Genomic DNA, 14,718 nt, shown 5'->3' with positions numbered 1-14,718 from the left:
CAAGACGCGTCCGTGCTTTTTTTTTTTGGTAATCTCTGAGCCGCACTTGATTGATGTCTTTACGTAGATTTTAACTTACATAGCACAAGGCATCAAGAACCACGCCAAATATATCTGACTGTCTCGTAAGTTTATACTAGTTCTTTTGAAATCTTGGATCAATTAAGAATATTATGTATAGTTTATTTGGTAGTACGTCTAATCTATGCTTATTCTTGCCTAAAAATTAAAGATCTGCCTGTATTCCAACGCAAGCGATACATTTCTAAGAATCCAAAAAATTTTCAAACTAATAAACATTCAAAGTAACAGATTCCATCTTCCCAAACGATGGATTTCCCTTCACATTCCCATGACCCGTTCAAATAAACCCATTATGACTTATCGTCACTGCCACATGGTAGCAGCAATCGCGAAATTTTAACTTTGCGTTGCTGAGAAAGAAAAAGTGAAATACTCAGCGAACGAAAAACACGCTCAGATCTTCAATCTCTTCTTCCGTATCAGACAAGACCAATCCACCAATCAATCATGACTGATGTTAAAATTGATGCTGGGTTATTCCACAAGCGGTTGTCCATCCTCCAGAAGAACATTGTTGCGGAAAACATCACCCAGGCCCTCGTTATCGTGGGTGCTCGTGAAGATGAGAACACCTACAAGAAATCTACTGTATTACAGAATTGGTTATTAGGTTACGAATTCGTTCATACTGCCATATACGTCACTAAGGACAAATGTGTGTTTTTAACTTCAGAAGGAAAAGCCAAGTATTTGAAGGGATTGACTGGCAAACCTTCACTGAACTCCAGTGAGGTTGAAATTTGGGTCAGAACTAAGGACGCCGACAAGAATCATCAATTATTTGTCGATTTGATCAAGACTTTAAAAGAAAATGGTACCAGTTATGGATCTGTCTTAAAGGACAAGTACCAAGGGAAATTACTTGACGAATGGAAGAAGGTTCTTGAAGAAGAAGGTGGGGATAAATTGACTCCTGTTGACATAGCAATCTTAATCTCAAAGAGTATGGAAGTTAAGGATTCCGAAGAATTCAACAATACCAAGATCGCCTCTAAAGCATCTGTGGTTATGATGGATACCTTTGCTGATGAAATGATGGTTGTGGTTGATGAAGAAAAGAAGGTCACCAACAGTCAAATCTCTGATCAAATAGAAGATAAGATTGAAAACAACAAGTGGTATCTTAAATCAAAATTAGGAAAATCTTTGTTACAGCCACTTAAAGAATTTGATCCCGAATTTCTTGAATGGTGCTATTCCCCTATTGTTCAAAGTGGTGGTGAGTATGATTTAAAACCAAGTGCCGTGTCAACTGATGCTATGTTGATTGGTGACGGTGTCATTCTCTCCTCAATTGGGTTAAGATACAAAGCATACTGTAGTAACGTGGCCAGAACCTTTTTAATTGATCCAACTCCTGAAATTGAAGCTAATTATGATTTCTTGTTGAAATTACAAAACCATATTACTTCTACTTTATTGAAGGATGGTGTTCAAGCTAATAAGTTATACCAAGGTGCTGTTGATTATATCAAGAAAGAAAAACCAGATTTGGTTTCCCATTTCACCAAGAACGCTGGTTGGTTATTAGGTATTGAATTTAGAGATTCTACCTTTGTTTTAAATGCCAAGAATGAAAGAAGTTTGCTCAATGGACAAATCATTTCCTTGACTATTGGATTCAACAACTTGTCTAATTCAAGTGCCAAGAATCCTAAATTAAAAACTTATTCTTTGTTATTAACTGATACATTCAAAGTTAGTGAGTCCGAACCAATTTTATTAACCACTTATCCTAAATCTAAATCAGAAATTTCCTTTTATTTCAAGGATGAAAATGAGGATAAGAAATTGAAAACTGAAAGTATCAAGAATGAAGGTGCCGAACTTAATTCCAAGATTCTCAAGTCTAAATTGAGACACGAAACCAATGAAGTTGATGATGCCAATGCTGAAAAGGTCAGACAAGGAATTCAATCTAAATTGCATGAAAAGAGATTACAAGAAGGGTTGGCTAGATTTTCCAAAGCCGATGCTACTGATTCTGGTGATTTTAAACCCGTGTTTAAAAAGTATGAATCGTATATTCGTGAATCGCAAATTCCTGCCAATGTTCGTGATTTAAGAATCCACATCGATATCAAGAATCAAACTATCATCTTGCCTATTCAAGGAAGACCAGTTCCATTCCACATTAACTCCTACAAAAGTGGTTCACAAACTGAAGAAGGAGATTTCACTTCTCTTCGATTAAACTTTAATTCCCCTGGTGCTGGTGGTAATGTCAGCAAGAAGATTGAATTACCATATGAAGATTCTCCCGATAATACTTTCTTGAGATCAATCACTCTTAGATCAAGAGATCGTCAAAGAATGATTGATGTGTACAAGGCAATTCAAGATATGAAAAAGGAAAGTGTTAAGCGAGAACTGGAAAAGAAGCAAATGGCGGATGTCGTTACTCAAGCCAACTTGATTGAATTAAAGGGAACCAGAATGAAGAAGTTGGAACAAGTTTTCGTGAGACCAACCCCAGATACCAAGAAGTTGGGTGGGGTGTTACAAATCCATGAAAATGGTTTAAGATACCAATCCAGTTTCAAGTCTGATCAAAAAGTAGATGTCTTGTTCTCCAATATCAAGCATTTGTTTTTCCAACCTTGTAAAGACGAATTGATTGTTATTATTCATTGTCATTTGAAGAATCCAATTATGATTGGTAAGAAGAAAACCTTTGATGTTCAATTCTATCGTGAAGCAAGTGATATGGCATTTGATGAAACTGGAGGTAGAAAGAGAAGATATAGATATGGGGATGAAGATGAATTGCAACAAGAACAAGAAGAAAGAAGAAGAAAAACGCTTTTAGATAAAGAATTCAAGGCATTTGCTGAATTGATTGCTGACCTGTCTCATGGATTAATTGATTTAGATATTCCATTTAGAGAATTGGGATTTCAGGGTGTTCCATTTAGATCTTCTGTGTTTTGTATGCCAACTCGTGATTGTTTGGTACAATTGGTTGATCCACCATACCTTGTTGTCACTTTAGAAGAAATTGAAATTGCCCATTTGGAAAGAGTTCAATTTGGATTAAAGAACTTCGATTTGGTGTTTGTATTTAAAGATTTCAACAAACCCGTGGTTCATGTGAATACCATCCCTATGGAAGTATTGGAAGATGTTAAATCATGGCTTACTGACGTTGATATTCCTATAAGTGAAGGACAAATGAATTTGAATTGGGGTACAATTATGAAGACGGTTCAATCTGATCCTTATCAATTTTTTGTTGATGGAGGTTGGTCATTCTTGACTGGTGAAGGTGACTCTGATGAAGAAGATGAGGAGGAAGAGGAATCCGAATTTGAAGTCAGTGACGAAGATCCTCAAGATGAAGACGAAGACGAAGAAAGTGAAGCTAGCGATGATTACTCTGCGTCTGGAAGTGACAGCGAAGGCTCATTTGATGAAGAAAGTGACGATGGTGAAGATTGGGATGAAATGGAAAAGAAAGCCGCCCGAGAAGATAAGAGATTTAGGGATTAAGCTTGACTGTTGTTTTTTTTTTTACATATGTAAAATTAAATATATTTCTCTAATGTTGTACAAAAATAAATATAAAGACTTAAGACATATCTAATGATTTCCACATATCTTTAAACTTCCACCATGAAGCACCACAACCACAAACACCGACCCAGAATGGAGTTAAGCATCCTTCTCTCAACGACCAGTGAGCCACTAAAGGAACTTGAATGACTTGCTGGAATAAAGAAATCTTCCACTTGGTATTCCATTTACTTCTTGGAGTTCTTCTAACCAATTCTATGATTTCGATTAGTAAATAAGCACCCCATATTCTACTACACCAGATATAAGTTTCAAATGACCACCAGTCGTTATCGCCGGTGCCGACCCAATTATGATCGGTTAACCAACCGGCATTTTCAAGCAATTCCAACACAAGACAGTTCAAGGATTGAACAAAGTTGACTAAGCGGTCGAACTTGGCAGTTGGGTTGGATGGGTCCATGTATGCGTGAAATTCGTCTATTATCCATGGCATGTACTTTATTGAATCAGTTAATCTGTTGAAAATTCTAATATCCGATAAGTACGAGCTTATCGCCTTGAAATGGACTGCTAATGAGGAGGAAGCTTTCTCGTCCAATACCGGTGGTTGTTGACTGAATATCTTACTTACAAGTTTATTATCACTTTGAGATAAGTCAGTGCCAAACTGAAGTTGACTAAATTTCTTGATAACCTGGAGTAAATTGTACTTTTGCTTTTGTAACCAGTACACAATCTTTGGTCTATTATTGAGAACAGCGGAAACCAAAAGGGTGAAATAACATATAAAGTATAAGTTAGCATCCACGGTTGCTGAGCTAGCAAGAACCTTGTCGTTTATCTCCTGGTAGAACTTCCTACTGAATACAGATTTCTTTAATAATGATTGTAGTTGTAATAATGTCGTGATTGGGACACTACCAATTCTGTTTTTTCTGCTTCCTGAAGCTTGCTTTTGCATGGTTGATAGTATTGGTGCTACTGCTTGGACATTCATGATTAAGTCGAATTATCTTTGTAGCTAAGGGAAATGTGGCCAATTTAATCGTATGTTGGTTTTTTTGTGGAAAATCAACGTTTTTTTATAATTTTTTTTAGTGGGGCAGATGTTATCGTCAGTTTCTTTTTTTCTTTTTTATTTTTTTTTTTCCACTGTGGGTTTTTACCCCCGGGTAAATTGAAACCTTTTGCTCTGTCAAACCCTCGGACTTCTAAACCAAGATCGTTAATCACGTGCGAAAAAGAAACACGCATTCAGCGGAAGTTGCCTGCCTATTTGGGAAAGGCGCTTTGCCCTTTTTCTTTTGCAACAAATCATGATGGTTGTGATTACATGGAAGTACGATTCCTTATTTGTAGTACGGTATGCGTTCTCTCTTAATTCTGTTGCGCTTTATGTTGTATAGCACTTTTGATTGGTAACCAAGTGCAGGTGCGTATACCGCGCCTCCTTATAAATGCATTGATGACCATCATGCCTGTTTTACTCACCTTACGTAATTTCAATTGCATCAATTGTCTCTAATATAGTCTAGGCATTTTATGTTGTTCCACTTGAGTTGTCACGGCATATTTTTACTAGATCTGATTGGTCGTATAGCCCAGATATTCTTGTTGGTGTTTAGGAAAGGAACTTAAAGTGGCTCGATTTATCTCTTGGCCAAATCCGATGGATATCCGTTATTCTTGGCAACGATTTTTCTGCTGCTGCTGCTTTATGATGTAATGGAGAATTTCCAAAATGTAGAAGATATCTTGTCGCATATAGCCTGCAATGTAGTGTTCTCAACTCCTCGATTGTAAACGACTAGAAGCGTGAGCTAAGGAAGTTTGGTTTCTACAGATGTGACGATATAGAGGGCACACGCATGAGTATTCGGTTGGTACTATCAACAATCACTGAATTCATAGAATTATGTGTTGGATAAGGACTTGTTCAGGGTTCCTGTGTAGTGAGACAATTTACTTGAATGAAAATTGAACAAAATAAGTGTCATTTCTAGTTTATCTCAGTTGAACTCGGGGAATTGGTCACATATATATATATAACAAACCCAGGATAGTATTGGAAGGGTGGTGTAAACCATGCTAAAATAAATACGGTTTTGCTCATTTGTTATTAATGTGAAAACATCTTCAGTAGTTCCAGAGGTAACCCTTATTGTTAATAATTTACGAATCTAATTCCATTGATTGATGCGTTTTGGTGATTTTGTGTTAATTCTTGGTTTTAGGTAATAAATCTTTATCTTTATCTTTATCTTTATCTTTTCTCTAAGAATATCTCAAGAAAAAGAAAGCATTAATTTTTACGGTGGAATCAAAGTAAAATAACACAATTACGTTTTATAACGTAGCTTATTTTTTTAAAATAAAAAGTGTACAATTTCTTTGTGATTAACTGTTTCATTTCAAAAAAGTGGCTCAGGTCCAACACAAACTGGGCTTGTTGTAATTGAAAGATTAGATAATTCTCAAGGAAATAACGAGAAAGAAGATTTGAACAGGATTATACATGCAGCGTACAGCAATCACACTAAGCTCAACATTCTCCAAATGAATGACTTCGTTGTTGAGCAGATTCTACACGCTACTTGCTCGTAGGCTTCAATTGGTCAATTTGGAAAGATCTCATTGTTATTTTAAGTTTGACTAAAAACAAAACATAGATGGTACGAGAGCGGTTAAAGTTGCATTATCTCTCCGTATCATCAGCAGAGGCACTCGTCTAGCTGAAAAAAAGGGGGCTTTATGTGCATAATGGCTATAAAATTTCAAGAACTTCTCAAGTGATACTCTAGAAATGTGACGCGTCTCGAGTGGTGAATAAGGATATAATATCAAAATGGCGTTGATACACAAGAATCGCCTCTGAGTAATGCAGCTTCCTAATGCGGTTTTTTTTACTCGTGTGATCTACTTCTATTGTAGGTGATTTTAAGCCATCCCCACAAAGGTACAAAAAAACCACGAATAAGGCACAAACATTTTGCATCACTTGGAAATAACAAGGAAAAAATTTTTCTCATTATTGTTTTTTGTCCCAACAAATTTCAGGATGTGGCAACCACACCTAATTTGGCACATCACCGATGTAACGGACTGAAACAAGGTTACATACATATGTTTTATATTGGTGCATGAGCTGATGAGTACATTTAGGTAATTACAGGTCAGAACACGGTCGCTAAGATACTATAAAGTTTAATATGTAAAGTTACATAAATTTATCAGGAGGTAAAAGTTTGTTCCTATTATTATATAGAGCGAACAATACATAAATTATTTTTTGCCTTGACACGAAATTTACCCTTTGTGCTTCTTGCTGCTGCAGCTCCCTCTCTCTCTCTGCCAAGACTTCACAATTTCACAGCATTTTTATTTTTAGTAAGGCTTTTTGGTTGCCCAGTAGATTATACCCGTTCATTTTTATACTTTTAGTCCCTGATTTGTTTCAGATTTTTATCTTCTTCCATCTGGTGAAAACTCTTAAAATCCATCACAAAACCTTCTTTACGTTTTTTTTAAACTTTTTGATAGGCATTAGGAGCACTGGAAAGGTCTCACTACTAATTATAGCAGCTTGAATTAACTACTAGAACCCCTTGAATTAGCCCTGGTCATATTTAGGTGATTTGTTTTGATTATTTAGCTAGAATCTTTACAAACATACCCTTCTGACATAGTTAACAGGTTATCAATAAAGCAAAGATCCACAAGAGAAAGCTTAAATCGCCTTACTAGCTTCACACTACACAGTTCAAAGACAAATAAATTTACTTCGGGCACCACAAACAAGCATCACACGACAACCACATTTATTACAATCACACGACAACTACACACACACACACACACACATACACCCCCCATATATTTTTTTCTAAATACACCCTGTTATAATGGTTAAACTAATGGATGCCCCCTCCAAGGACATTCCATTTCTGGACTATCTCAAACATGTAGTTGGTCTACTATTCCTGAGAAAGAAAAATTTTCAACTAACCATGGTTGCTGGTTTATTATTTCTAGTCACATTTACAATAATTAGTTCATCTCGCGACAGACTACTGACGTATAATCACCAGGAAAGAAGAGTTGATATTTACCGTGAGGCTTCAGAACCTGAACGACAGTTAGATATGAAAATTGAAGAAACTTTCCAAAACAAGATCAGAAATGACCTTGAAGATAAGTTCTGGTTAGCCGATACCTCAATCCAACCTCACGCTCATATAAATATACCCCAATATTATGACACTAGGAAAAATTACCAGCAAGAAAAGCCATTGCTCCAACCATTTGATCCCAGATTCACTTTAGGGTTGTATTATTATTACATTAATGAAGAAATGAATAGGAACCCCCTTGCTACGCAAATAGAAATTCCTTTCAATTGGTACGATTGGATAGACATGTCGGAATTGAATAAATATCTCTTAGCTCCAAGACATCAAAAACCAAATTGTCATATCTTGGATTCTGATGCTGATGCACACAAAATCGAAGAAAGAAAGAAAAAAGTGGCTATAAGTAAATTGCTGGAGGAGGAAAAGAAGAGATTATTCGAAGATTATGCTCGATATGAAAAGGAAAGGATGGATGAAATGAGGAGACTTGAAGAAGAACGGAGAAAAGAGGAGGAAAGAGAAGAGAAGATATCAGAAGAAAGAAAAAAGCAAATTGAACAAGAAGATCAGAATAGAAAGAACTTGGAAAAGTTACGAGAAATACAAGAAGCTAGAGAAAAAGCTAGAAACGAAGGGAAAGAAGAAGAAAATAAACATAAACAATCTGAAAAGGATAAGGAACAGTTGCAACAGATACAACAGGAAAATTCTAACAAATCTCCTGATGATACTAAAGACAACCCCCAAGAGAATAAAGCTCAAAAGGATTCGGATAAAACTCCTCCAGAAGCCCAAAAGGGGGACCAAATTGTACTCAATAAACCTGAAAAGCGAGACAATCTTGGTAAACGAGATGAAAACTTGGACGAGCCAAAACTTGGCAAGAGAGACCTTCACAGTTTTGGAAAGCGGGATGAAAGATTTGACTTGTTACAGCCAGTTCCAGGCGATAGAATCGTTCCAATAGTGGAAACTTTCTGTGTTAATGATATCAAATTGCCTTATAAACACAATGATGGTCACAGAGTTCATCCAGGGTTCAATGTATTTTTACCACCAGGTAAAACAACCCAACAAAGAGCTAAGCTTGCAGGCAGATCATATATGTATTCGTTTGCTCCTCCTCCGAGTCTGGTATTGTTCTTAACTAAAGAAGGTTCGTATTCTGTTGGAATCAAATCCAACATCAAGCTTTTGGACAATGGTATTCCTGAATCATATATCCAAGAACATGGAAATACCAAATTAAACGTTCTTACTGAATATCATAAATTGAAAAAGAATCATGCACCTGATACCCATAAAGTTATCAATGATTATGAAATCCATATCCCAGAAGATAGTTTCAAAGTCAATTTCGATGCCATCATTATGGGCTACCAAAGGAAATTGAACCGTGGACAACTGTTGACTCCAAAGGAACAAAAGTATTTTGAGAGTTTGAAATATTCCGTACATAAAGTTCAAACTGATGGGCCAACTAAATACTTGGAAGAATCAAGATTATTAAACACTTTGTTAGGTGATCATTATGATTGGAGATTCTTTTCTGGTGTTATGTATGGTACTACTGAATTGGAATTAACATTACATAGAATGATTAGAGCTTGGTTATCATTTACCAGAAAAACAGGTATCACCACTTGGATAGCCCATGGTTCTCTTTTATCGTGGTACTGGAATGGGTTAGCTTTCCCATGGGACAATGATATTGATGTTCAAGTTCCAATATTGGATCTCCATAAGTTGTCCCTAGAATACAACCAAACATTAGTGGTTGAAGACCCTGAAGATGGCTATGGTAGATATTTCCTTGATTGTAGTACTTTTATCACTCAACGTGAAAAGGGTAATGGACAAAATAATATTGATGCAAGATTTATTGACATTGACACTGGGTTGTATATTGATATCACGGCTTTGGCTGTTTCCAACACTGAACCTCCTAAGGATTATGAAGAAATGTTACCTTATACCTTCCAAAAAAATGAGGAGGATTACACGGCGCAAAACTCGTTATTACAACTTTACAACTGTCGTAACAATCATTTTTCATCATATGAAGAACTTTCTCCATTGATTAAAACTTCAGTTGAAGGTGAAATTGGTTATATTCCTCAACGATACCCATCTATCCTTGCCCGTGAGTATCCAACTGGTATGACATCACATAGATTCTTGGGTCACATTTTCGTTCCAAGACTAAGATTATGGGTCAAGGAAGAAGATTTATTCTATTTCCTTAGAGATAGAGCCAAGTGGAATAGATATCATAGTTATAATGAACGTGCAGGTGAAGATCCTGACCATACACCATTCTTGGATTTCTCATATTACATGACTGAGGATGAAGTTGCTAAATTGAATAGAGATAGATCAGAAGGGTACAAGAGTCTTCAACAACGTTCGTTCCCATACTTGAATGGTGAAGAAGTTCAGCGAGTGATTAGAATGAGTGATAAAGATCTTCTAGATTTCCTTAGAAAAGATGAAGTTTTAATTCAATATTACAAGTATCGTGCATTCACTAGTTTCCATGAACAGGAAATCATGAGGTTGACTTTTGGTAAGTCAACCGCCAATTTGATGGCTAACCTGCCCGATTTCCCACCTATCAAGTATGAACCATTTGCATATAGGTTGAAGAATGACTTGGATAGTTATGATGAAAGGATCAGTAGATCACTTGCATTAGAAGCGGCATATAAACAGGGAGACGTAAGGGTTTCCAGTAGGGTTCAAGAAGATATATTTGAATATCTCAATTAATAGAATAATTTATATTTGTACAGTAATTCCATTGTAAGGTTTTTAACTAATTCAAAAATTTTTGTTATTAAGATTCTAAAATGTTCTATTTAAGAGAAGTGAAAAATCAATCTTGAGCAGCATTAGTAGCTTCAGAAATCTTGGCTTGAGCAACCAAATTAGCAGGAGCATCCATTCTTGGTAACATAACTTCAACCATACGAAGCTTGTCTGGGGTGGCAAAGGCCTTATCATTAAATAACTTGTTCAATTCACCAACTGTACTAATTCTCAAAGTTTCATATTCCTTAGCGTTGAATAATGGTAATAATTGCAAGTTGTTCCATGGTTGGATATCATTATAACTAGCAGTTTCACCGTGAATCAATCTTTCAATGGTGTAACCATCGTTGTTCAATACAAACAAGTAAGTGTTGTTACATTCCCACTTACACAAGGTAGAAATTTCTTGAACGGTTAATTGCAAAGACCCATCACCAACAAATAAAATAACTCTTCTGTTTGGATCAAGTTCTTGAGCAGCCATAGCAGCACCTACACAAGCACCGACGGTGAAACCAATAGACCCCCACAACACTTGGGAAATACCAACAGTGTTGCTTGGGAATCTAGATTGAACAATACCGAAAGCAGAAGTACCGGTTTCAGTGACAATGATATCACCATCTCTGAACCAAGAAGAAACCTTGGTCCACAAGTATTCTTGAGTTAATGGGGTAGCTGGTGGAGCTGGAGAAGCAATCAATTTAACACTAGGAACTGGCAATGCAACGTAAGATGGGTTGACGGCTTGCTTGACAGTCTTTAACAAACTTTGTAAGGCTTCCTTCATTTGAACACCTGGGAAAGTAGCTTGTCTAATCTTGGTATAATCAGAATGAAATTCAACAATGTTCTTGGTCTTGTAAGAATAGGAGAAGGAACCGGTGTTGAAATCAGATAAAAGGGCACCGACAGACAAGACTAAATCAGCACTTTCAACAGCAGCCTTAACTTCTGGGTGGGATAAAGTACCAACATAAACACCCCCGAATCTTGGGTGGGCTTCATTAACACCGGACTTACCCATTGGAGTAGTGAAGACTGGGAATTGAGTAGCGTCAACCAATTGTTCAACTTCAAGCTTACAGTCATGTCTGGAAGCACATGCATCAACCAAGATGATTGGGTTGGCAGCTTGAGAAATCAATTGCTTGACGGTTTCAATAACTTCGTCTTGAGCTTCTGGATCGTTTGGTTTCAAGGTTAAGTCAATTGGGGTGTCTAATAAGGAAGCTGGAACCTTCAAGTCAACCAAGTTAGCTGGTAACCCAACATAAACAGGACGTTGATAAACATAAGCGTCTCTAATACATCTATCAATTTCACTTGGAGCACTGTGGATGTCACTGATGAAAGCAGTAGTTTGAGAAATGTTGTTTGACATTCTGTGGAAAACAGTAAAATCACCATTACCTAAAGTGTGGTGCAATAATAATTGTTTGGCTTGAGAAGCAATTGATGGAACACCAACGACATGTAATAAACCAACATGTTCAGCATAAGCACCACCGACACCGTTAAGAGCGGATAATTCACCAACACCAAAAGTGGTGACTAAACAAGCCAATCTCTTAATTCTTGAATAACCATCGGCGGCATAAGCGGCATTCAATTCATTGGCATTACCTGCCCATTTCATATTTTCAACTTCATAAATCTTATCCAAAAGGGATAAATTGAAATCACCTGGTAACCCGAAAATGGTGTTGACTTCTAATTGATGTAATCTCTCAAAAAGATATCTACCTAAAGTAACTTCAGACATTGTATGTTTTTTTGTATTTGTGTGTGTGTGTATATGTGTTAATATCTATGATATTAGTTTGTGATGAGAAGAAAGAATTGAAAGGAATTGAGAAATTTAATCCATTTCAGGTTGTATTTATATATTTCACATTTCATCTTTTGCAGTTAAAACAGCGGAGGTATTCTTCCTGGAAAGGTGGAATGATGCAAAAAAAAAAATTACATGAATTTTGAATAATTTGAATAATAATGTTGCGTTGAGTTTTATTTTTTCCGCCGTTAGGAGCAGATCGTCCCGATTTCTTACAAATGCAACCTCATGGGTTTCTTTTTTCGTCTTGCTGCACACTAACAATTTAAGCGCATAAGTTGCATGAACCACATTCCAGACTGCGTAAGCGCATATTCGTAAGTCATTTCTTTTCTTAGCGCATATAGCATACGAGAATCATGACTATACATGCCATATTTATCCATGGTTGACTCTTTATTCAGGAAGCCTTAGTCAGATCATATGTATATCGGAACAATGTATCCGTTAAACGCCCCTCCATTTGCTCTATTTTTATCAGTTGATTTTGGATATTTTTGTACCTGAATTGATTGCTTGAATCTCTCTCTCTCTCTCCTCATTCCAAGTCGCATAAAAATACTTCATACAATTTTTGCAAAAAAATAAAGGAAAATTCAAGAAATACAACCACACACGTAAACTGGACTGGAATTGCTGTCATTAACCGATACAATCCGGATGGCAAACTTCCACAATTTACTACACGACCAACAAGAGGCACAACTGATAGGCTATATTAAAAAGCGAAAATTGCATAGCAACTATAACACTTACTATCCGACGTGACCCGAATGGCAAAATCTAGTTGAATATTACCGAATGCGGCAACTGAGGATGTTCCGGCATTGGGAAAAACATAATTGACTCTTCTCTTAGCTCGAGCCAGCCAGCCCATCGAGTGAGGGGTCGTGGGCTTGTGCAGAAATTACATTTGCAATTTTTTTTTTTTCCTCTATCTCACTCTATGTTATTGTTTTGATTTTCTTACCCGGCCACGGGCGTGGGTCAGGTGAAATCCATGTGAGAAAAACCTCGTGATGTTTTTCAAAACACAAAAAAACCGAAATTCCCTCATTTTTTTTCCTGGCTGTTAAGTGAACCACAGGCTATAAACGTGACTTTCTTGAATTTGCATTTGAATAGATTGCAAAACTAACGTACTAGAATTGTACATCTAGCTTACCACCAACAAATACGCCAATTCCACATTTGAATAATGTAAGTAATTTTAGTTTTTAGGACTGCTGAAGTTCAATATCTGTCAAAAGAATGTTTATTAGGCAATTTTAACTATAAACACTTGACTTGACCTCGTGATCAAGCAAGACCCGTCCCCACCTTTTTGCAAAAATGCGCATGTCTCATGCATGCACACATAAAACTACAACCCATCAGTTGATCAAAGCTATTATCCAAAGCAAATGAGATGGCCAATAAACTAAAATGATAGTGTTGTTTTCGCCTGCATAACAATTATCAGCAAATACTAACATGAGCTAGTTACATAATAAAAAGAAAATGTCTAAAAGAGAAGGAGACGAACGTGTACGTCTGGAAAAGAAGGTGAAATTATCAAAGAAGGAAGAAATTGCCATTGATTCCGAGTTATTAGGTCAACAATCGTCATATGTGAACAATAATAAGGAAGGAGAAGATGCTTCAATTGCTGAAGCGGCTGTTGCTGCAGTTAATGATTCTGATCAAAAACAAGCACAACAACAACATCAACAGCAGCAGCAGCAACAACAACAACAAGCTCAACAAAGTCAACAACAAAGCTTGTCATACCACCAAGCATACCAACAACAACAAGAAGCCCAAGGACAAAACCCATTTAGACCAACCACCTTACCCCCAACTTCTGCTAACAAACCAACACATGGTTCTGACGAATGGCATAGACAAAGAAGAGAAAACCACAAGGAAGTTGAAAGAAGAAGAAGAGAATCAATTAACGTGGGTATTAAAGAATTGGCTGCATTAATCCCAACCAATGATACTAACAAAGCCCAAATTTTGCAACGTGCAGTTGAATACATTAAGAGATTAAAGGAAAATGAAAACAATAACATTGAAAAGTGGACATTAGAAAAGTTATTAACTGAACAAGCTGTTTCCGAATTAAGTGCTTCAAATGAAAAATTAAAGCAAGAATTGGAAAGAGCTTATAGAGAGATTGAACATTTAAAGAGCGAAAAGAAATAGTGGTAGATTCGTCCTGTTTTTATTTTTATTTTACTATTATTAAGGTCTCTATTTAATTAGTTTATTTCTGTATTGTTTAGTATTCTTTACGTGTATTTTATATTGTAATTTTGTTATATGTTTGTTGAATGTATTTGTATCGTAATTGTACTT

General features: G+C 36.4%; 5 protein-coding genes across 5 annotated transcripts; 3 read left to right on the top strand and 2 right to left on the bottom strand. All coding sequences in view use genetic code 12, as the record gives it.

Annotated features, from left to right (window-relative positions):
- Nucleotides 1-531: 531 nt before the first annotated feature.
- CDC68 (chromatin-remodeling protein) lies at nucleotides 532-3,573 on the top strand (the record flags this gene model as incomplete). Its single annotated transcript, XM_007373103.1, has 1 exon — nucleotides 532-3,573. The coding sequence occupies one exon, from the start codon at nucleotides 532-534 to the stop codon at nucleotides 3,571-3,573; it is 3,042 nt and encodes a 1,013-aa protein (XP_007373165.1).
- Nucleotides 3,574-3,652: 79 nt separating this feature from the next.
- CSO99 (Cso99p) lies at nucleotides 3,653-4,561 on the bottom strand (the record flags this gene model as incomplete). The annotated part of the gene is made up of 1 exon (XM_007373102.1): nucleotides 3,653-4,561. The coding sequence occupies one exon, from the start codon at nucleotides 4,559-4,561 to the stop codon at nucleotides 3,653-3,655; it is 909 nt and encodes a 302-aa protein (XP_007373164.1).
- Nucleotides 4,562-7,607: 3,046 nt separating this feature from the next.
- On the top strand, nucleotides 7,608-10,499 carry MNN4 (Mnn4p; the record flags this gene model as incomplete). The annotated part of the gene is made up of 1 exon (XM_007373101.1): nucleotides 7,608-10,499. The coding sequence occupies one exon, from the start codon at nucleotides 7,608-7,610 to the stop codon at nucleotides 10,497-10,499; it is 2,892 nt and encodes a 963-aa protein (XP_007373163.1).
- Nucleotides 10,499-12,369, bottom strand: PDC11 (indolepyruvate decarboxylase 1; the record flags this gene model as incomplete). The annotated part of the gene is made up of 1 exon (XM_007373100.1): nucleotides 10,499-12,369. The coding sequence occupies one exon, from the start codon at nucleotides 12,304-12,306 to the stop codon at nucleotides 10,606-10,608; it is 1,701 nt and encodes a 566-aa protein (XP_007373162.1).
- A 1,083-nt stretch (nucleotides 12,370-13,452) lies between these two features.
- On the top strand, nucleotides 13,453-14,713 carry CBF1 (Cbf1p; the record flags this gene model as incomplete). The annotated part of the gene is made up of 2 exons (XM_007373099.1): nucleotides 13,453-13,578; nucleotides 13,861-14,713. A coding segment is annotated over one exon (628 nt), but the record flags the coding sequence as incomplete, so codon positions are not given.
- Nucleotides 14,714-14,718: the final 5 nt, after the last annotated feature.

The sequence above is a fragment of the Spathaspora passalidarum genome, assembly GCF_000223485.1.
Source record: "Spathaspora passalidarum NRRL Y-27907 unplaced genomic scaffold SPAPAscaffold_1, whole genome shotgun sequence".
Classification (NCBI taxonomy): Eukaryota; Fungi; Ascomycota; class Pichiomycetes; order Serinales; family Debaryomycetaceae; genus Spathaspora; species Spathaspora passalidarum.
The sequence above is the reverse complement of the archived record's forward strand: the minus strand, read 5'-3'. Positions and strand labels throughout refer to the sequence as shown.